Here is a 23,081-nt window from a genome sequence, read left to right on the forward strand (position 1 = left end):
TTTTTCTGAACCATTAGTGGGTCATTGAACCTGAAAAACTCGAAATCCTAAGGGAAATATCTGATGCATCTGGCTACAACTGCATGTCACACTGCTTCTAGGTAAGAACACAAGTACTACATAAAATTTACGCGACAGAAATTAACAACAAAAATAGGGTCAGCGCGCATCTGCGGTATCCTTTCCTGTCCTAAAACATCCACTAGACTGAAAAGAATGATGAACGTTTTAATTAAATAGCTTGAATCAAAATTTTAGAGAAAGGGGTCAGTAAAACTTACGTCCACGTATCACTGAAGGACAAAACAAAGTTGTAAGCAACAATTTTAATTCCTGAAACAAATCAAAAACATACAGGTCCTTTAGTGTTTTTACAAAGGCTTTCCTAAAGGATTGAATTAATTTTGGTGTAGAACAGAAGAGGGAAGGTCGCTTTGCTGCGAGACTAAAAATCAAAGACAAAAACCACAAGATGCAATACTAGCATTTGAGCGTATAACTTAAAAAGCACTAAGTCATGTGAACAATCACTACCGATTACATCAAAAATATTATACATTTTACTTCTTTCATCTCTTAACATTATAAGATAGGCTGGGCAAATACCTGGCACCAAAAAATTGATGCATGATAGTTCCAATACGTTAAACAAAATGTACTATATTAGAACATTAATATTTAAAAATTTATGTCGACTTCTCATCCAAATTCAGATGGCTTACCGCTTCCTAGAAATCCTGTTTACCCTTCTGCAAAAATTAGCAAAGTACTGACTTCACCTTCTTTCACCAGTATTTGAGGTGACTCAAACTTACTCCTAATGGAGAGGTGAAGGGAAGGGCATTATCCGATATTGCATTCAGATTACTGTAACAAACTAGTGTCACATTTTAGCAGAATCTCCCAGCAGTGTCATAAAGTGTGTCCCAGTTTTTCCAAACCGCTCCTGCAAGGGCTTCTTTCCCCCTCCCCAATGTAACAAGTCACTCCAGCACCCAGCGGGTTTCAAACACCAGCAGAAATCTAACACTGACCTGAACGAACTCCCGAGAGTCGTATGGGGAGCTAACAGTTTATTCACCCTCTACTAATTATTAAGCTTGATTTCCCATTTGTAGAGTAGCATTATTGTAAAATCTAACTATTGGCAGCACCTGCATTGCTGTTTTAGTTTCTAGAAAGAGCAATCCAGGTGCTGCTATATTTGCTATACATTTTAATTGAACAAGTGTAATATACAATTCATTTCTGAACATTATGCTATCCAAGTCCACACAATGTCCATCAAATAAATCAACAGGATGTTGCAATAAAATACACGATCTGATTTATCTAACAAAGTTCCTCATCACGTATCATATCCAAGATAGATCCAATGCCTTTAGTATCGGACTGAAGCCAGAGGCAATCGTAAGGAAATAACCAAGTGTGCTTTATGCGGGTGAGCATTCTGACAGTATTTAATGGTTTGCAGCATCTGCTTGTCGAGGCCAGCCTTCTTCCTCAACGCCAGAGTCATATTCTTCTTCAGATGAATCTTTAGTGGGAGCCCTATAATTAAAACGAACTGATCAGATACTTTAGAAATTGAGGAAGAGAACGGAGACAGTTTCCATAGCTTCTGGTTAAACATGCCACCTGCAAAGTGCCCCAATGACAAATATTCCGACAAGCATGCATCTGCTAAATGACCAACTGATCTGAAAGCCGTGCTGTGCAGACCTACACTGCTACCAGTAGGCAGCCTCATTACTGAAAATCAAAAGGCTACTGAATTCAGTTAAGTCATTTGATTTAATCCATAAATTGTAAATTCCCAGCAAACATGAATGCTGGTGCTCTACAAAACCACTGAAAGCAACCCTCACTGTAAGAGTAATATTTTTCCACTCCCTTTGAGACACTAGGTGTGCTGCGCCAAGCTTCAGCACAGACACAAGATGAATACAAAGCATTCATCTTGTGTCATCTTTCTCAGCGGAGAAAGTTACTCAAAAAAGCTGCCAGAGGCGGAAACCAAGCCAGAGTTCCTAAATTTCAGGCCTGTGTTTTTAAACCTGACCCATCCCCTTTCAACTCCATCCTTTGTTCACTAAAATTAAGGTTTATTTTTTTTTTTAAATCCAGATTTGTCCAGCGATCTCAACGTTACACCACATCATTACTGTAATAAAATCTTTATATTGTTAAATTGATTATTTTAACAAGAGTTCAGGAACTCAATAGACGTGCCTTTGTGGCTCTCTACTGCTGCGAGCGCAACGGAGAAGAAAACTGCAGCAGCCTGGGGCTTGCATAAAAAACCCCCACCTCAGTGGCAGAAAGTAGAAGGAAGAAGGAAAAAAGTTCCATTTCAGAAATTTCAGTACAGTCACAATTAAACTGCAGATTTTTACTGTTAACTTATGAAGCTTACCATTTACTTCTATTTCTACAGGTAATACACACACACAAAAGGCTTAAAGTAACTTCATATGTAAGTTTATTTTAAAATTTCTATTTAAAAACTAAAGCAATACAAACCCAAAGTTTCTAGGACAGAATAGGCAGCTGTGTACAGTATACAGAGAATTGGATCCTTTTTAGGTTGTGTGCATGGTTTTGTGTTTATATGTTTGTCCCTATAGCAAACATCAGAATACCTGTCTAGCTGTATTACTTGTCTGATATTTCCATTATTGTTTTACCTAATGTATCCTGGCTCTTTTTTGCCTTCTACAACATCTTTGTCAACTTCCACGCACACAATGTCAGAATTGGGCACTTCAAACATGGGCTCCAGTAACAGCTTTTCCTACAAGAAAATAGAGGAAAAAAACATTTCTGTACGTCCCCTCTTCTGCATAACAATATGGTTAGCGAGTGATTTTCAGAGTAGAGAGTTTTCTTGGAAGAACTCTGAATATCCACAGTTTTAGAAAGAGACATACTGTATCCACATAAGACCCACAACTGAGGTTTTGACTGAAAATTGGCACGATTAGGTCCATACACACAAACGCGGGTAGCTTCATTTACTCAATACAGGACTTGGTTTACTCACCATTATAGATCGAAGACCTCTTGCACCAGTTTTCCTGTCCAAGGCCAGTCTGGCTATAGCCTTCAATGCATCTTCAGTTACATTTAATTCACACTACATAGAGAAAAATGGTAAGCTTAGTTAATTATTTCATTTATAACTCAACAGTGTTCACTGCGACAGTTCAAGCGTTACTGAAATAAGAGAGTAGTGATTTTCCTGTTAAAGACCGCAACGTTTAACACTCAAGAGCCATATATAAAGCCTCAGCTACGTTTCATTTTTGACTAACATTACCAGTATTGACTATGTCCCTTTACCTACAACTACTCTAAGTACCTCTACAGTACTTGAAGTGGCTCCTCATGCCTATCAGGCAAGGTCACGGATGTTTGTTTGAATGTTAAGATGAAGAGAAGCTCAATTACTTCCAGATTACTTGCCCCAGTTACCCAGCCAGTTTTTAACAAGTTAGCTTACTTTTTTTTGCAGGGTGGAGAGGTGCCCATGTGGGGGAAAGAAATTATTTCAACTGATATTTTAGATCGCTTTAACACTGCATTTACGAACAAGAATATTGAAGAATCATCAAATGAAAGTTCAAACCTTATCCATGCTGAATAATGCCTGGTATTGAGGAACGACAGCATTTCGTGGCTCAGTAAGAATCCGTACAAGGGTTTTCTCATCTAGGCTATGCAGAGGAACCACAACGGGCAAACGTCCCACAAACTCAGGAATCATGCCAAACTCAATGAGATCTCTGGCTTCCACATGACGCAGCAAGCGATCCTTTTCTTCAATATCTTCATGGGGATCGGACTCTCCACTTATATTAGCAAGATCAGCTGCTGCTGCAGCCCTTCTGCCTTTTCCCATGTTAGATGGTGTCCCAAATCCTAGATACTGCAAAACAAACACATTATACTTACAGAACTATAATAGTTAAGTTTTCTGTATGTAACTAAATCACATTCTATGTTCATTAAAAAAATCTGGAGTGACTGATTATGTCATTACATATTAATTCAAGCTCAAGAAATTACTTATAGTAATATTAGACTCCTTGCACACAATCGGTTTCTTATACATTTACTTCCCTCAGTTAAGTATCAATACATCAGCCTAAGAGCAAGTTTTTCTTAAAATAAAAAAAGGTTACTAACATGTCCTGGTAAGTTTACAAATACCAGTGACACTAAAAAGGGTTCTTCAGAAGCAAAGCAAATGCAGGCAAGTATGTTTATATGAAAAGCTACACAAATTATCATAAACGCTAATTTGTATTTCAGCCACTCCTCTGTTGTTAGAAACAAGATGCACATTTTGTCAGAAAGATGCAGCCAGAACAACTCTGTCCCCAGAGTTAAATATAAAAAGAGAGTTAATATAAAGAATAGTGAGCTGCATGACTGGGTCTTTTAAGATGATGATACCTTTTAGCACCATTTGCTCAAACTACCTGAGTATCAACAGTAAACCTTTGGATATCAGCAAAAAAAAAAAGCTTTTTCTCAGTTTCATCCTATTATAACTGCCAGAACTGTTTCACATATTCCGTTTTTAAGAAACACAGGACATAACAATAATGTAAGAAGTCCACCATTTAAGTATGGATAGCAAGTCCTCTACCAAGAGCTTTCAACCTTTTTTCACCCTTCTATTTGTTTCCTATTTGCATATGCTAAAAATTCCTCTGTGGAAGCAAAGACCACTGCAAGCTATTTAAGCCTACTAACAATAGGCTTGTTCTTTGCTACCTTTCTTAGGCGTGATCTCAGGTTTCCAGATAGCAGATGGAAAACCACTGCTCTACAAACAAACTTAGCGGGTTTACAAATATAGCAAGACCTTTAAGAGTCAGTACTGTTAACAGTAATTAAGATAATAATTTCTCAGTTCAAATACAGCCTTGATGCACTCACTTTTTCGTTTTTCCTCCTGCTGATAATTCTGTCAAGACCATTAAAAGCACCAGAAGCTACAAAAAGGATGTTTGTTGTGTCAACCTGCACCGTTTCTCCACGTAGTTTACGAGAATTCTTTTCTGGAACGTTTACTATTGTGCCTTCTAGTAATTTTAACAAGCCCTAAGAAGGAAGAAAGAAAGAAGCAATACAAAATTCAACTGTGTAGCATCATATAAAGCAGCACGCCATACTGCGCTTACTATAAAGTGTTTTCACATATCTGTGAAAGTAACAGTAAGTGTCTAAAGAAATCAGTTTTCCATACGAGACAATCCCACTCAAGGATAGACAAAAATTTTCCTTTAACTTGACTCCCATGCACATTGAGCTGCACGTAGTAATGAGTTGCTTTAAGAGTTTTATCAAAATGGGAAGTGTTATCTGTTCTTGCCTACATTATACAACTTGCTAACTGAATGATGCAAGGACATTTTTCAATTAGAACATTTCTACGAAACAGCCTCGAGTTGCTTTTGAGATTTTTTTATTTTTGAATGAAGAAAGTAAAGAGGAAAGATGAGGGTTTCAAAGGTTAATAATTAAGGAGACGAAGAACCACGACCGTATACACTCCCATGCTATTTGTCATATGATAGGGTGGTATGTAGACTTGATGGGCTGTTTGCTTATGAAGTAAAAAAAAAAAAAAAAAAAAAAAAAAAATCACTCCACGGAAGTACTTACTTGTTGAACACCTTCTCCTCCGACATCCCGTAACTGATGAATACCAGGAACGCTGCCAATCTTATCTACTTCATCCAGAAAAACAATTCCTGCAGTTACAGAAAATGGACTTAAGGACATCTCCACTTTTTAAGAGAAGAAAGAACTTATACACAGGAGGGAAGAACATAATTTAAGACAGCAGCAGTCTGTTCTGCTTCCATGCTGTAGATTGCAAAAATGTACGTAATCTTGTCCAACTATGGACAAGAATAAAAACTACAAGATATGCTTAGAGCTCTGTTTGGGTTTATTATTTCTGATTTAAAGGGTTAAAATTCATGTATATGCAACAGGAATATAAATTTCAGAAATACTGGTGGTCTCAAAGTTTAGAGCACTCAGGCGAGTTTAACACAGTCTATCAATGAACTTCAGGAAACATCTTGTAAAAGCTTACCTTGCTGAGCTTTTTCTACATTGTAGTTGGCATCTTGCAGGAGTTTCGCAATCACAGATTCAATGTCTTCCCCAACATAGCCAGCTTGAGTCAAGGTAGTACAGTCACAGATAGCAAAAGGTACATCTAAGCATTTAGCTAGAGTCTGAGCCAGCAAGGTTTTACCTGATAAAATAAAAACCATTATAACTACGATACATTTCTCTAGACTACACAAAGCCAAATATTTACCATAGCACCATAATTACTGTTATTACACCTTTTGAATGATGCCAGCATGTTCATATATTCCTATAAGAATATTTTCCAAGAGAGCTAGTTTTCATAAACAGCTGTTTTTACATTGGCAAGCTGCATTTCTGAACTAGACTAATAGTACACATTTGAGGCAGCTTGACATGCACACAGTATCACAAATAAAATGTCAGACAATATAAAAACCAGAATACATGTACTTGCATAGATGAAAGATTAGATAAATCAGTAGTCTTTTGCACACACTCAGGGTGCAGCGCAAAGTCCAATTGCTCCTGCTTCAAAGCCGGGGAGAAACAGAATTAAAATATGATTTAGTGAATGTTCTCCCAAATAGTCTGCAAAATGCTATCACTTCAGCACAAACACTCCCATTTCTTAATGAACATACAAATATAATTTCTCTATTAACCCCACTGCAACTGATTTGTCCCAGAGATGAAACAACACTTTTTAACTGCAGCATCTCAGCTTGCCTTCTAAAGCAGAGGAACTTTAAATGTATTTTATTACAGCTTAGTGACAGTTGCATCTTTTAATGAGTCAGTAAATATAGGCATTAAAAAAAAAAAAAAAAAAGAAAACCACATGACTACACCTCCTTCCTTTTCAAGGTCATTTAGCTCAGCTTGTTACCATGGCATGAAAGCACAAAAAATCCCAGTTGGGAATTCAGAGTTTAGCGTTTTATACACCAAATTGGAATAATCACAAAAGAGGAAAATCACTCATTAACGATCAATCCTCAGAAAAATCTGACACTTATAAAAAAAATGCAGCTGCATACCTGATCCAGTTGGTCCAAGCAGCAAAATATTACTTTTTTCAAGTTTTATGTCATCATTGGGTGAATCTAGTACTTCTCCTCCCCGTTTTTCCTGAGGTATCTGCTGGTTCATTTGTTGCTGCATCGATGCTCCTAAAGCATTACCGTGTGGACTGATTCCAGCAATCTGCAGTAGTTCTGAAGAGAACAATAACAGTACTGTTGGAGCACTGGCAAGGTCTGCCATTACCTTAAGTACACAGAAAAGCTTGGTTCTTCTGTTTTGTTCTGCAAACCTATAATTCTACCCGTACAGAAGTTTACAGATAGGACTGCAACAGAAACATAGCACAATTATTACAAAAACATGAGTTCAAATCATAGTTTTGCACAAACATATATTTGCATGTATGAAAAGAATTTCCAACGGTACAGTGGGTTACCTAAAAATATTCCTCTACATTAAAAACAAGAGAAATTTTCAGTCCTTACAAATTAACTCATTTTAACTGTATTTTTAACATTTTTTTTAACACATGAGAAGATATAAACCCAAACTGTTGATCTCGATGATGAAAAAGTACAACTGGTATACTATAACAATTACAGAAGCAATGCACAGCTCTACTCTCAAGACTTGGCCTAGTTCAGTTGCTACAGGTTTTGTCTCTACACATGGATATGGAGGTTGAGCTGGATTTTCTTTTTTCATAGAGCTAGTTTTAATTGGCTTGCAGGGTAGAATTTTGAAGATTAAGAAAACTGGTTTGAAGAGGCATAACTGGGATTACAAACTGATCTACACTAGACTAAGGAAGAAGTTCGATAGCCAGCAAGAGTTCCCGTGGACTGAAAATAAACATAACTCACACCACGTGGAGAAAAAAAAAAAAAAAAAAAAAAAAGGGCATTCTGAGGTTCAAGGTGACAGTGCCTTTTAAGAGTCTAAGTACCCTGCAGAAAACAGTTGTATAACTTCCTTTATTATCTACCTCACATCATATTCTGTATGGCACTACCAATATAATCACATCTCAGATCTCACTGAAAAAAAAAAATTTCCATTACACTTGGTCTATGTGTAGGACAGATAATTATTTAACCAACTTCTTAAAAGGTATTTTTACAGTTTACCTGCTTTTCATCTACACAAAGAGTCAAATCCTAGTCACCTCTGTTAAAAACCCACTCAATGCCATCAATTAAATTTACTTGCAGAAGAAAAGCAAACAGGATTTTATTCAGCATTTCAAACTAGCGGTCACTAAAGACTATTCTACATTAACATCAAAAGAGTAGATATTGCAGAGGAGGACATGAGGAGAGAGTTCACTTACTTGTAAATCTGTACTCATCCTCCCGTCTTCTGATTTCTAATTCTAAGAGAGAGGATGAAAACAGTAATAAAAAATAAGTTTATAAAAGCTTATAAATTCTCCACCTCTTGCCCTCTTCTGAATACATCTCATCACGGTGTATGAATGTATTTCTAACAAGAAATCCCCATGTGAATTAGTTTTTATTGCTGTCAAAACTAACCCAAAACCCAACTTGCATACTTTTAAAACGACAGCAAACTTTCTACTACTTAAAACAGTAACAATCTATTACCTCAGGTTAATTTTAATTTTAAAATCACTTATAGAAGGGGAAAAAAATGCAATAATATAATTTTGTTGTGAAAAGGCTTCCTTAAACTCTCACATCTATATCTGAGTGTTACAATGTAAGGTCTCACAAAGCTCAAAGTACTATCCCTTATAAACATTCACTGCCAGTCCCTCTGGGTGTGCACCATTTTATCTTCCTGGGGAGGGTCAGGAACTTCCCAGTGCCAGGTACACCACTGCTCTCCTACCGTTACCAGGACAGTGCTACTAATATTCCCTCTCAGTTAAAATACTTCTTTATGTTAATTCAAAAAACAAAGATTTCTGTTTGCTTGGTATGCTATTTTTTGCAAGACACAACAAAACACCGTTAAAAAAAAAAAATCAAGGTACACTTTGAATCAGAGACAGTAACTTAATCCTATTTCTAAAAATAAATTAGATCAACATAGCTACGCACTTAGTCAGTAGCAAAAGTACTGCCAAGAGTAACTCCATCTACACTTGTTAGATATGGAACAATACTATGGTGACCAACAGATGCTGCCAACAGCAACAAGTGAGGTTAGAAAGACCAGCAATTCCTCAAATTAGCTATGCAAAATATCGTCTTCACGATCTGCATTGTTGCCTGCAGATTAAGCAGCAGATTTACCATTAAGCAGTAAATGAGATTAGAAGGAAAAATTTAGGAGGCTCACGTTATAAAGGTAAAGGAAAACACCTAGTATGTGTCAGTAAAAAATGCCAAACGTTTAATCCAGCAGGCAATACCCATGGCACCATAAGCCTTCTGGATTACTATTTAAATAAATCACAGAAGTCCACATACAGTGAAAGGTAAATTTAATAGAAATTCTTTTCAATTATTTCAATTACAGAAATCTAGTGCCAAAGTAAAACCTTTCTCAGGTTTCTTAAGTTAGGGCCCAACAACCTAAGTTGTCTTTGACCAGAAAAATACCAAACGTCATACAAACCTCTTGGTGTTAAAGAAGTCTGCTTTTCAACTTCTGCTTGCTGTCTCAGGTTAGCTGGGATATTATTGTAGATTCTCTTGTAATGATTGTACACAGCAACTGAAAGCACCTTCTTGGCAAAACACTGACCAACAACGTATTTGTCGAGGTAGTTATAAATCTGAAAAATAACTTCATCTTAGTAACACTTCTACAGCACCTTGCAGCAAAACAGAAAAAATAGTATATTTTGCCAAAGATAGACTGTGGTCTAAACCAACCATTACAGAACTGAGAAACAGAAATTCAACATCTAAAGTACAAAATATACTCCTGTTGATCAGTTTACTTAAAAACGTGGCGCTTAAACAATCACATTGTGTCTGTCAGTTCTCCCATACTAATATTTACACCCATTGTCAATTTCACCCAAATTTATAGGAGGAACAAAAGTTTCAAGAATATTTAAGGTCTTACAACAGGGTCTCTCCAGGAGCCACACGCAGCTTCCGCAATCATTCCAGTCCACTAGGAACTGAGAAACACAATCAGCTCCCTCACTATTCAGGAGGGAAACCAAATGACTTAGGATGGGTCACGACAAAAGCCTAATCGGCCACGGTCCTCACCCAGAAACAGGCCAAATAAAAGACTGAGCAACTACAGAAAGCAACTGCTAACATCAGGGCACAAAATATGAGGCCACAGCAGGAAATAAAAGATACCACAGTTGGCAAGGGTTGAGGTTAGCCTGAGGGTCACAAGGAGAAAATGAAGGTACTGGACTTCAGTCACAAGACAAAGCCAGAGGAAAACAAGCCCAACTACTTTTATTGGATCTACTCATTCCTTTACAGGTGCTCTGCTGGGTCACACAGCTCTCGAAGGTTTAATCTTGAGCTAATCGAAGGTTTAATCTTGTCTGTTGCTCTGTCACAGACACACCTGACAGAGATTAAGTAGTAAAGCATTTCACCATGCTGAAATACAAGGCAACACTGAGGTGGAATTAACAGCCATACCTTTTTCGGTGGAGGCGGCGGCTTCTGTTGGAATGCCAACTTCACAGCTTCTGCTGCTGACTCGGGCTCTTTAATGATGCTCTTTTTTGTGTCTGCCTCTGACAGTACAACAAAAAAATGGTGACACTTTTCACACTTCACAAAACGTGTGGAAGCTGCAGAAAAAGTAGAACAAAATGGTAAGAGGAATTGCTTAGACAGCGTTCATTCACCATACTGGCTCATCATACACAGGACAAGCACCTGTAAGACAGCACAGCCACCTCTGTGTTTACACAACACTTCCCCTTCCTTCACCTTAGAAGATTTAAAAGCAATTGTTGGCCTATGAAATTTGACACAGAGGGAATGCAATTTACCCAAAAAGCCACAACACAGGGCAGCAACCAAACAAGGGATTAAAAAGCAAAAGTCTATTTTGTACTTATTTGGTAGCACTACACTTGGAAGAGGAAACTCTGCAATTCAGAGCAATGCAAAGTTTATGAGGGCTTCTAACTATGCAAGAATTGTTCCTAACTCTCAAATTAGCAGGCAAAAAAAAAAAAAAATTGTGGTTAGGGACAGACTAATCTGAAGTGCGGGAAAGGAGTCAACAATATCACAGGTAGCACGCAGCAGGCTCAGGAAAGGACAGATGTGGCAGCTCCCGGTCTCTGCATCCCACTGGCTGTGGAACACTCTGGAAGATGCTCGAGTCACCTCGCACGGAGCACAGCAGGGTCACACAAAGGGCTCACCCCAACAAGCAGCAGCTGTGGTACGCAACAGATGATCAGGACTTTGATGTTTTGCAAGATCTTTTGCTTATTTGTTTTTACTGTCAAGAGTGGAAAAAATTTCTTTCAAATTCCAAAAGCCAAATCCTCCTACCACTGGCTTTGTGAACCATGTCTCAAGAAATCACATTATCTACAAAGACTGGTTTCAAAAGCCTGCAAACTAGAACCTGCACTGTTTTGTTGGGGTTTTTTTTTCCCCTTTGGAAAAGCAAACTTTAAATAATCAAAAATAGACAGTAGAGAAGAATAAATTTGTAATTCAAAATAGATCTTTTCTGACCATATTGCTTTACTATTACATGCAAATCATGCGCAACAGGACTGATTTAAAATAAATACATTAGTAAAAATATTAAATTAAAAGTAAAGTGAATGTAGAAAGACAACCACAGGAAAAACTTCAAGGTCAAAACTTCTGAAATTCTACGAAGTTTTTAAAAAATGGCTTGAACACTGCAGTACCAGCCGTTTTTAATAACAACCTCTAGTAATAAACAAGCTGCTTATTTATAACTTGTTGTTGCCTCCCATAGAGCTGGCATCAGCAAAAAAGGAGGGGGGTTCTTTTTTTTTTTAATATTAATATTAACACACCTTATGACTGGGTAAGTAAGACCAGCAAATTATTTTAATAATGTAGCACATAATACTGTGACCATCACAGCTTTATTAACTCTACTCCAAAGAAAATTTGTCTAACAGGTGAAAAGGTCTCCTGACAACACGCCAAATTACTGTTATCTGCCTGATGGGAATGCAATGGAGAACCACTTGCATGCAGCTGCCCCTCTCACAGAACTATCATTTAGCAACAACACTGTAGGGAAAAAACCCGAAACTTTCTCCCAACGCTCGCTCAAAACACCTCTGATATTTCTTAATGACTCCAGTGCCATAAGGCTGTTGCCCTTCCTTTTGCAACATTAACAGTCAGCTTTATTAGGATGCAACAGCCACGAGAATACTTGCTCCCTTTATAGATCCACAGGAATGGTTAAAAAAAATAGAAAATAAAGAGCAAGCTACAAGAATACTATTGTGCATCTTCAAAACATCATTCCCTGAAAATAATTATTGTGCAGACTACACTTTTATCAATTACTCCAAGCAGCACAGAGGGAGGTTATTAGAGATCTTCCTAATTTTCAGCAAGACAATAAGATCTGTGGTTACAGAGAAACTCTGATGTGTGGGGTGCCCTGGGGAGGAGACCTGGTTACCAAAACACAACTGTGAATTTAGCCGGTTTCTATCACCTGCACTGCACTCAGGAAAAAAGTACCAATATGAGTTTTAACAGAACAAAAAAAGTTTGCAAAGTTTGCTCTGAAATGCAAGGAAATTAAGTTTAAGTGCTGCTATCTCCCTTAATAATGAAACCAAGCATTCAAAATTGCAAGAAATTTTGCTATTCTTGAACACTGGCATGTTTTTAGATGTTCTTTTAGCAAACACATAAAAGCACAGCAAAGAGCCTTCATGTCAAATTACCTCACTGTCATTAAGATATCTGCAAATATTTACAGTGCGGTAAAATGCAAGTCAAGTGTTGTTTTTGATTCAGGCAACATTACCACAGAGGCTGCATTTGCAAAGAGATTTCTGAAGTCCGTATGAGCTGACCTCGCCAAAGAGAAACACCAGGTTTTTACAGTACATACAGGAAGCCAAAACAATCGTAGGATTAGTCTAAAAACACTTATAGGGTTGAGATAATGGGCTACTATTAAACCGCTATAAGGTAAAAAGACATGAGGAAAAATAGAGCAGGGAAGCTTGTTGCCTATTAAGTACATACAGTGGCAGGGAAGCCTTGCTTTGGAGGATGGAGCTAACCTGATGGCATCAGGTAGAGACAGTAAAAGCAGCGCGTAATTAAGGCTTCTTATGTCAACCAGCTTTAAAGCTATTGGATTTCACTCTACATCGGAGGCTCACATCTTATTTCACTGATCATAAAACTCTCCTTACAGAGTCTCACAAGCGAAAGCAATACAGGAACTGCTGAGAAAGTGTGTCAAAGCAAAATTCCTTTTGGTTTCTGTCACATTCTTCCTTAATTGTTAATTACTGGAAAGCCAGAGCCAAGCAAATCCTTGTGCAAGATTTGCAAATACAAAGTGAAGCCCTGTTAAAAACAAACTCCGCTGGACAACCAGCCTGTCACACTACCACTCAATGGCTAATTACCAATTAATTTACTAATAAATGTGGCTTTTTATTCAGTATTTTGTTTCCCTACTCCTCTCAAAATGACTGGAAAAAATCTAATATTTAGAAGTTGAAGTAAATGCTAATTGCTCATTTTCCTTTGGCTTTAGATACTTACTTAAGGTTCTGTAATTCAAACCAGAACTGAGTGAATTTGTAATTTTTCCTAACTAAGCAACATCAAAGGCTTATCTGAAAAATCAAGTTACAGCACGTTTAATACAACCTGCAATCCATTCATTTTGGGCATAACTGGACAGATACATTCCCCTCCCCCCCCATTTGGTTTTTAAAATCGTTTTTAAGATAATTAGAACTTAGCTCTTCTGTTTGCCAGCTGCTTTATATTCTACAATTTGGCTGGGAAGCAGCGTACTCAAATTAACAGACTAAACCAGAAAGACACAGGTCCAGAGAAAACTTGACCATGACTCACAGAAATTAGAGCAATTACAATCTTTGCTTTCATTTTTGTTAAGTTACCAATTAATAGAAAACCGATGACTGCTGTTCTCAAGATGAACAAAAGAGTCTGCTCCACTCCATTATTTGGTGTCACTGTGCTCACTTTGAACTAGTAACAGACTTCATTTGACGTCTGTAAAATCCTAAAGCCTCAGAGCAAAACATGCAAGGGTGAGAAAAGTAGATACATTCAATTATTCACAAGCAGACTTCCTTGTATTTTGACTTTCAAGCTGCTGAGAAATCTGACCAGCTGCAAGACTGTTTTTTTTGTTGGTTTGCTGTTTGGGTTTTTTTTGTATTTTTACAAGTAAAAAGTGAGTTTCCAGTTCCAAGCTCTTACAGTACCTGTGCCATTCTGGTGCTGAAATTCAAGTGCGGTATCCCTACTTGTGAATTTGAGATGCATACACCAGACATTTTCTCCCATGATTCATGCCAATGAATGAATCCTCTTCCTAAGCAAGTTTTCAAATATGCTTAAAGATCCCTAGCGACACCGACAATATACTAAATCACATCACAGCTTTCCAGGGATACACAGTGACTCTTCTAGTCTGGGGCAGTGCTTGAATGTTATTTCCAGATAAAAGCACAAACTCCAGCAACAGAGGGAGCAAACACACCAGTGAAGTGAGAGAGCTTCAAAATATCTCTGTCTACTCATGGATCATCTGATAAGAAGGTAAATGAGGTTAAAAATCCTTCCACTGTTTCCCACCACACCCAGTCCAGGGAGAGGTCAACATATTGAACACCACACAGGATTGTATTTCCAGTTCCATCAGCTAGTGCCAGATTTTTCAGAAAACCTTGTTGCCTATAGCTTCAAACAAAAAAAAAAGCTTATTATTTCTGGGGAAAAAAAAAAGAAAAAAGCTGAGGACTGATCCTTTTTTCCAACATAAATAAATATATTGTTATTCTAGAATTGTCTCGTGATTCGTAATGCTTGATCATTTTTATTAAACAGTATTTTACATGAGTAGCAGCAAATAATAGCACATCCGCTCATTATTTTCACGAACTGCGATACTAACAACTGTTGAACAAGTTTATGCTGACCTTGTCTTAAGCTTCTTAGTGCACAAGTCTGATTATGACTTGATACTTCCTCCTTGAGCCTCCCTGACAATGGGTATTTGCTTTCTGACAACTGTTCTCTAGGCTGGTCTCATTAGCACTGAAATAAGGAGAAACGCCTCCAAGTCTAACAGAACCTAAAGCATAACTGGCATTAATCTGGACTGCACTTCAAAAAAAGGTTGCTGTCGCTGCTGTACATCGGGCATCTCATACATTCTGGATTTTCTACTTGGACTTTCCTGCCTGGAATATATTATGAACCTGACATCACCATAAAAGATGACTCCAGTAAGCCATCTGTCATATAGTTATACCTTGGCTGGATAAGTACTCTGGTTACAGTACACACAGGAATCAAGTTTTATTATTTAGTAAACAAAGGACAGACATTACAAACATACATATATATATATACATATATGAGTATATACATAATGGACAAAATGAAATATCAGTAGTTAAAGTGGTATTGTTTATGTGAGCACCTCTTCAACCGTAACAAAATGTAACAAACTATTTTAAAACTGCATGTTCACAGTTGAAGTCCAAATTCCACTACCACATTCTGCTCCACCACACATAGAAACATAGAATCATAGACGTTACACATCACAGACGTTACACAAATATATTCACAGAGACGATAGATACATGCTTAGGCCAATGTGGCCAAACTAAGCATAACAAAATTTTTGACATTGTGTAATTAGGTAGGCTAAAACTTAGCTATCAGGACTATGTTAGATCACAAATATAATCACTTCCGTGTCTATTTAAAAGAGAAAGTATTCATTAAAACTTACACACAAAGGTCTCCACGTGTGTGCACAAGTCACCACACTTTGGGCAGCGCAGCTGGTTCCCTCCTTTCCCAGAGCTTCCAGAGCTTGACTTTTTACCACCCCCCTCACCGACAGACTTCTAAAAAAGATTTCCAGACAATTAGCCCCAAACAATGGAGCTGTTACATCAGACATTTAGCAGTGTGTTTATGGAATCCAGTAACATGAGTATTGCAATAGATGAATGACAAAATAACTATTGTCAGTCCGGATTTTGCAAAGGCTTTGAAAACTTAGAGCAACACGGTATAAACATTTTGAAGCGTACACAAATCTGTATTTCCCAGGTCTGCCAATTTTGGATGCCCATGGAAGAGGCATCGCATATCTACATTAGAACTGCTTGACTGGCACTACAATAATAGCAAGCTGAACAGCGTCAAGAATGTTTTAATAGTATATTCCAACATAATTTATTCTAATCCCAGAGAAGAAAACAAATCATACTTATAGAGAGAGTAATTTCATAATCGCAACTGTGTTGATTCTAAGGGTTTCTGAAGCCACAACTCTTCTCGCATCCTTGACAGATGTAGCTATGCTGGCAGATGGCTGTAGGGTACATAAGGCCTATAAAACAAGCATCTCAGAAATTGCTTGGAAATATTTTATTTTTTACTTCTAAGGCAGTGTTCCCTGCAGAAACCTACTTGTCTTTCTCCGTATTACCCTGCTTAGTTGGTGTTCAAGGTTAATATTTTTTAAATCTACATCCATTCTATGCTCTTCGTACTTCAATTAATAATAAAAGCTATCATATCTTAGGAAACAGCAAAGATCTCTCTTCCCTCTTCTAAGATAGTTCCCTATTTTTTTAAGATCTGCTTGCCCACTCATTTCTCCTTGCAACCTTTCTCAAGAAAAAGAAAGCCTATTACAAATTTTTATCTTTGTTCCCTTATTTTTTAAACAAGTTTAATGTGAACCTTCAGAATACACCTGTGTCATCTGGACAGTTCCTCAGATGTCACAACACACCATACTAAGGCAAAGTTATTGCCTGTGAACTCTAAAAATCTTATTTGCTAACTAAAGAGCAGTTTTATTCTCAGGTAATCATTTATCTGAAGAAGCTGTTTATTAACTATAATCATAGAGAAAGACTAGGACAAAAATAGGTTACAATTTATTAACAAGAACAAAGCTAGTCTCCTCACAAACTTGTCTTGCTTAATGCAACTACCAAATCACTGCTGAAAGCAAAAACATTTTAAAACTTACTTACTTTAAAAAACCTATAAGGGAGTAGCAGGCTTTTGAAGAAGAACAGTTCCGATCACTACTCTCTACTGAGATCCTGAAACCTGTTGTGGATTTACAACATTCTACAAAGTTTTCAAGTGTCCCTTTACGCTAGGCAAAAAGATTTATAAAACTGGGAAAAGCATTATGGAATGCTCATAGGGTTTGTCTGCTAACATATTCACAATACAATTTATTTTTTCTTCACCGTTAGTCATTTTGAAGGATCAGAAGTGTCAAGAGTTAGCAAAAAGTTCAGGAAGATTCTAATTTTAAGTAAGGAAAAAAATCTCCTAAACATTTAAGAAACATTTTATATAAACTATCAAAAAAACTAATGCATGGAGATTACCTTGCTTCCATCTCCAGAACCATCCTTGCTTGCACCATCCTTTGAAGCAAAATAGGCTGGTGTTTCTGAAAAGTTTCTAAGAGGAATTCGTCTCAGGGAACAAGTTTCAAAAGTCCCAAGTTTTCCTAAAACAGGGATGCGTGTACGACCACAAGTAATACCTAAAAACAAATGAAAACATGAAAATAAAAAACTAAATTTCATGAACCATTAGACTGTTGGGAAAATTTTGCTGACACTACAGTCAGACAATAGAGCTACCTCGTTAGCATTTGACTGTGATGCATTTGGTTGTCACTATATGCTGAATGCACACAACTCCAACACACTGCTTCATACTTTCACCCAACTCTTTAGGGACATCACTAACGAGCCAAACCAATGTTTTCCATATGTGTAGTATGTTCAAAACGCAATATTTATGTATGTGTTAATTAGCTAAGTTCTGGATGTCAATTAAAAATACTCTAGTTCTAATCCCAATGCCACCAAACCCCAGAACTGATTTATACTAAATGGGGCTCAAAGATTTCGGCAACAGAACTCAACTCTGAACATTCAAATTTCCGCTATCCGAAATAACTCTGTTTCACCACCTTAGCATTCATCTCATTAAAAGCTGCCTGGATTGTTTCAAAAATGACCCACGTCCTCTAACAGACAATTCAGAGTCCCATTGTGTCATGAAATAGGGAACATCCAGGTTATGAAACCGGTCCTCAGAACAATAAATAGAATCAACATCCAGCACTTATTGTGAAATAATTCAACCCCTGAAGTAAAAGACAGACCTTTGAAGCACCTCCTCATTACACAAAAATTCCCAAAGAAGTGTCTCAGATCCACGGACTGCACATCTGGATTTGGCTTTCTCTTGTGAACTCTACTAAAAACTCATTTCCAGGAATTTGAGGTACCACTTGACAAAAAAGTTGTCATGAGAAAGGCAGTGTCGTATTTGGCATGTGCTGACAGCCAAGCACAAATAAATTCAGCATAATCTTAACTCTGTTGAAATACCTTATTGACAACATCAAAAAAAAAAACCCTCATTGAGAAACTAAACAGCCTTTTCCTCCTCTTGCAACAGCGGGCAGGATTACATTTCATGACTAGGTATGATGTGAATCAACATATGTCACGCTTGTGATTTCAACATCGAGAAGAGCCTGGAATCCATATCTCAACCTCATTTAAAGTGACAAATTTCGCAGTTACTCTGTGTTTTTGATAAGAATTCTGAGACTTACTGACAGACAAGTTACATAGTAACAATGACAATTAAAAACTTGCTGATAATACATGGTTTTACTGTTAGAGAGATGAGAGAATCCTATAGAAAACTCCAAAAACTCTTCTAAAAAAAAAGAATAAAAAAAGATGGCAAGAGGAGTACAGTTCATTTGCTCTGAAAGAGGTAACAATGACAACTAAGACCTGGAAACTTAATTGAAAGAGGACATTTAAGAAAATTCGCCTTGCTACTATGACAGGAAAACAGAAAAATAAAGAAGAAATCATTATGGACAAGCCTAAATTTACCAGGAAAACTCTCACAGGCTTCTGCAAAGCCACAACCAAAAAGACAGTATCAAATAAGATTTGAAGTTGTTTTATTAACTTATATGCTGCTTAAGATTACTGAACTTGAAGATGATTTGCAGTTATTTTTAACTTGACTAAAAACGTAATCTTTTAAAAATCTGTAATAGCATTACTTATGTCGGTAAACGTGAGGGAGGAATAATGATCAATGTGCTTTCCAATTTTAAATGCCTCTGCTGAGTGTCACTGCAACCCAGCAAAACATTTTAGATTACATAGGACAAACTATGGAAATATCACAGTAAACTTAAAAATACTGGCTCACTTCCACAAGCAGTTGTGTTCTTTCAACTGAATCTGCAGAGAACTCTGAAGACTATGTGCGCCAAGTGCACTTGTCAGTGGGGAATAAGCCGTGGTGAGTGTTTACAATGCAGTAGCTGTCCTGCATTAATTCCCTCTCTTGGGGGCTTATTCCTCATATATGATTCCTTTACCAACATTTATTTTACCAGTTCTAAAGGGAACAAAGAAAGAAACCTTAAAATAAAAAAACCGAACCACCTCACCTCCCCTGAACAAAACCCAGTCACACAACTCTCCTGCAATACAGGGATATTTTGCCTGTGGAGAAAGGACAAAGCACTAATGCAGAAACTCAAACATTTTACCACTAAGCACTGCACACGGACTAAAGATCATTGATTTTAATTCAGAGCAGCCCTGTGATACAGAAAACGCACTGGAAACTGTATTGGATGAACTACGAAACTATACACAGTGCCGAGCACTGAGCCAGTAAGCCACATTACCGACTGTGCCCCGTCCATCAATCAGAAACACTGCAGCTGGGGGGCTTCACCTCCAGCGTCTGACGGGATGCTGGCACCAGAACCATGCCGGCCAGCACCATCACACCCAAACTGTAATGCTTTTGTTGCTGTTAAATTCACTCTCACTAAAGTCTTAGCCTGTTGGGAACATTAAACTCACCCTGCTACACGTGCTGAACTCTAAAGCGTGTAGATAGGCTAAACCAGAAAAGAAAAATCATGTTATTGCTACATCAGCTTGTGGCTAAACATGAAAAGCCTTGTCCCTGTGCTTTATCATGAGTGATACTGTTTTTGACAAAATATCATTGTACAATTGAAGAATGAAGCAGTAAGAAAGTTATAGCAACTACTTTCTTGCATAAATAAGCCCAGAGGCAGATCTTCAGACGAAATCAACATCCCAGCCAAACACCTTGCAACTTGCTCTGAATGATCCAGATCCTGATAAACGCTCGAATACTTGACAGCTGGCTGGCACAGCTGTATTTGCTCACACACACAACTAGCAGTCAGGGCATAAGTGGTTTTTTTGAAACAGTAAATTTAAAGGACATGCACTTAACATAAGAACATTGATGGCAGCAATGGCATCTATCCAGGGTCTTCAGATTAGTGTGTTGAGAAATACTGGGAGGCTCCTTTACACCTTATTAAGCTTTAATTGATACGTGAGGAAAGAAATACTGACTTCTGGGCCAAGCTTCGGTATCTGGGAAGAATCTACTGCCCAAGGAAGCAGCAGGGAGACTGTGACAAAAGACAAGTCCCCTCTCTGTTCCACACAACACTTATTCAACAAGACTGATCCACACACTCTAAATATCTCCAGTTTGTACCAACCTGCAACAGCAAACAAAGTACCTGCACAAGACATAATCTGTTACAACAACAAAAATGCACCAAAATAAGATTTAATTTTTTTTAAAAATAACTTTCATGGAAAGCTGATGCATAAATAATCTTATTACTCTGTATCTGTGTTTTAGTCTCATTGCTTCTTTTACATACCCATTTTTAATCTTAGTTCTTACAAAACCCCCACAAATTTTAAAAAAGATAATTCTAAAGTTAATCCAGAATAAAGTTACTTGCTTTAAAGCTTATTGTTTCCATGGGTTTACATGAGGGCAGACAGGCTGGAGTTGAAAGTACTGGTTTAAACCTTTCAGCACAGGTGACGTCAGAGATGTAAATGTAAAGTCAACTGCAACGAGTTAACTCATCTCTTGAAGGCAATAAATCATCTCTGACTCGTCAGGCTATTGCTGAGCACAGAACGATTCAAAATCTTGTTGCAAATGCGGTAACAGCAGAAATTTTCAGCCTTTCACCAAAAGCAGCACTTGGTATGTCAACTCTCACTACCCACCAAACCAGGATGAAAACGGCAATAGTAGTAAAAAAGTACCAGCCTCCCTCAGCTTCAACTTCCAGTAAGCGTCTGCACAGCCTCACCCTTCTACTAAGTTGGAAACAATTACTTTTTGCTAACTGAGCCCAAGCCTTTATGAAAAATATTTCAGGTTTAGGTTGTAAAAAAGGCAGGCTTTTAATCAGTCAGCTAATTAAGCTCATTTACTAGCACTGCAGGGTAACTCAGGCTGAACGACTGCTGCTGAAAATCACTCCCGTTGAAATAAACTCTATTCTTGCATTACATTTCCCAAAAGATATTCCAGTGCGGGCTAATTTTCCACAACTTTGCACCATGTAATACTGCCCTTAATCCTGACACACCACCGGCCGGCCCCTCACACCCCCCAGGACAATACTAGCAAAAGATTAATAGGGGAAGAAAAAAAAAACAAAAAAAACCCAACAACAATAGAAAAAGGCCGAAGCAGATACCCGTTGCCTAACCGAAGCCCTTATCGCAGCGCCGCAGCACGGAGCTCCCCGGGCCGGCTGCCGCTGGGGCCGGGCCGAGAGAGCTCGTCTCCCTGCCCCGGGGAGCGCCTCCGGAGCGGTGCTGCTCCTGAGAACCAGCAGCAGCGGCGGTCTGGGGGGGGCACGGAGCGCTGACAGCCGTGCGGCGGCCGGCGGGAAGAGGGTTTTCCCCTCAGGGGAGCGGAAGGGCCCCAGGACGGAGGGCCGGGCCCGGCCCCGCCGGGGAGCAGCGCCAGGCCGGGCGAGGGGAGGACGGCGGTTACCTCTCCGGGCGCAGGGCAGCGTGGAGCCCAGGAGGCGGGCGGCGGCGGCGCAGCTATGGCAGGCGGACATGGTGCGGCCGCGGGCCCTGCCCGCTCCCCCCGGCCGCCGACTAGGCCTCGCTGGCGGCGCCGCTCTGCGCCCCACCCGCGCCGTAAACACCCCTTCCCCCCCGCCGCCGCCTCAGTGACGGCAGCGCGCCGCAGCCCGGCGTCACCACGCACACCCAGCCGGACTACCGCTCCCAGCGGGCAGCGCGCGGGACGCCGTGCCCGCCGCTCTCCTGGATGCCGCGCGAGGCACCGTGGGAGTTGCAGTCACAGGGTGTGAGGGATGCCGGCGGCCCCGCCGCGGTGCACCATGGGAAATGTAGTCCGTGCGGCGACTGCCCCCGCGTCTCCCTCAGCCTCCCCTCGGCTCCGAATTTCGGCGATTTAATTCCGCTTCCTAAACACAACGTGAGAAAAATGTTTCTCCTTACATCCCAGAAATGTTTTGGGTTTTTTTTTAAAATACTTTTGTGGAAAAAAAAAAACCCAAACTGAAACAGCAGCTTGAAAACTTTTAAGCGAAACAAAGCAACTTAAGGAGAGTGAGAAAAACGCTGCCTCGTGTCACGGGGCGATCCACAGCCAGGGGACAGCATTATGTATAAATATGTACATTTATCTAATCAAACGTGTCCTTTAGACGTATCTCAGGGAGAACATGCCTACAACCGACATCACTGTTTCTATCCACTCACCTCCTGTTTGTCCCGTACTAATTAAACAACGCTAATTGATGCCAACTGCTCATTAGAGGAATGACTCCGAGACAGGGACATGTCACCTGTCGCCCTCCTC

The 23,081-nt window shown here is 38.9% G+C and overlaps 1 protein-coding gene across 2 annotated transcripts; it reads right to left on the reverse strand.

Moving 5' to 3' along the window:
* Positions 1–311: 311 nt before the first annotated feature.
* CLPX (caseinolytic mitochondrial matrix peptidase chaperone subunit X) lies at positions 312–22,401 on the reverse strand. 2 transcript variants are annotated; one of them, XM_054215626.1, is made up of 14 exons: positions 22,239–22,401; positions 17,708–17,868; positions 16,075–16,192; positions 10,728–10,882; positions 9,727–9,886; positions 8,474–8,515; positions 7,158–7,334; positions 6,116–6,280; positions 5,677–5,765; positions 4,948–5,112; positions 3,629–3,928; positions 3,044–3,136; positions 2,688–2,794; positions 312–1,551 (listed from the first exon to the last, which is right to left on the reverse strand). In XM_054215626.1, exons 1-14 carry the CDS (start codon positions 22,306–22,308, stop codon positions 1,461–1,463), a joined length of 1,893 nt encoding a protein of 630 aa, XP_054071601.1. In that variant the 5' UTR covers positions 22,309–22,401; the 3' UTR covers positions 312–1,460. The 2 variants fall into 2 exon arrangements, with proteins under 2 accessions (XP_054071601.1, XP_054071602.1); XM_054215627.1 differs by lacking the exon at positions 8,474–8,515.
* Between the last annotated feature and the right edge of the window lie 680 nt (positions 22,402–23,081).

This window comes from Rissa tridactyla, chromosome 9 (genome assembly GCF_028500815.1).
Source record: "Rissa tridactyla isolate bRisTri1 chromosome 9, bRisTri1.patW.cur.20221130, whole genome shotgun sequence".
In the NCBI taxonomy this organism is placed as follows: Eukaryota; Metazoa; Chordata; class Aves; order Charadriiformes; family Laridae; genus Rissa; species Rissa tridactyla.

Bases quoted from the DNA above. Each gene is read 5' to 3' on its own strand.
- CLPX (XM_054215626.1), bottom strand. From the start codon at position 22,308: ATGTCCGCCTGCCATAGCTGCGCCGCCGCCGCCCGCCTCCTGGGCTCC. The intron at 5,766-6,115 runs GTAAGCTTTTAC...CTGTAACTGCAG, and splicing joins TGTAGAAAAAGCTCAGCAAG to GAATTGTTTTTCTGGATGAA. The intron at 3,137-3,628 runs GTTTGAACTTTC...TTCTCTATGTAG, and splicing joins CATTATTCAGCATGGATAAG to TGTGAATTAAATGTAACTGA.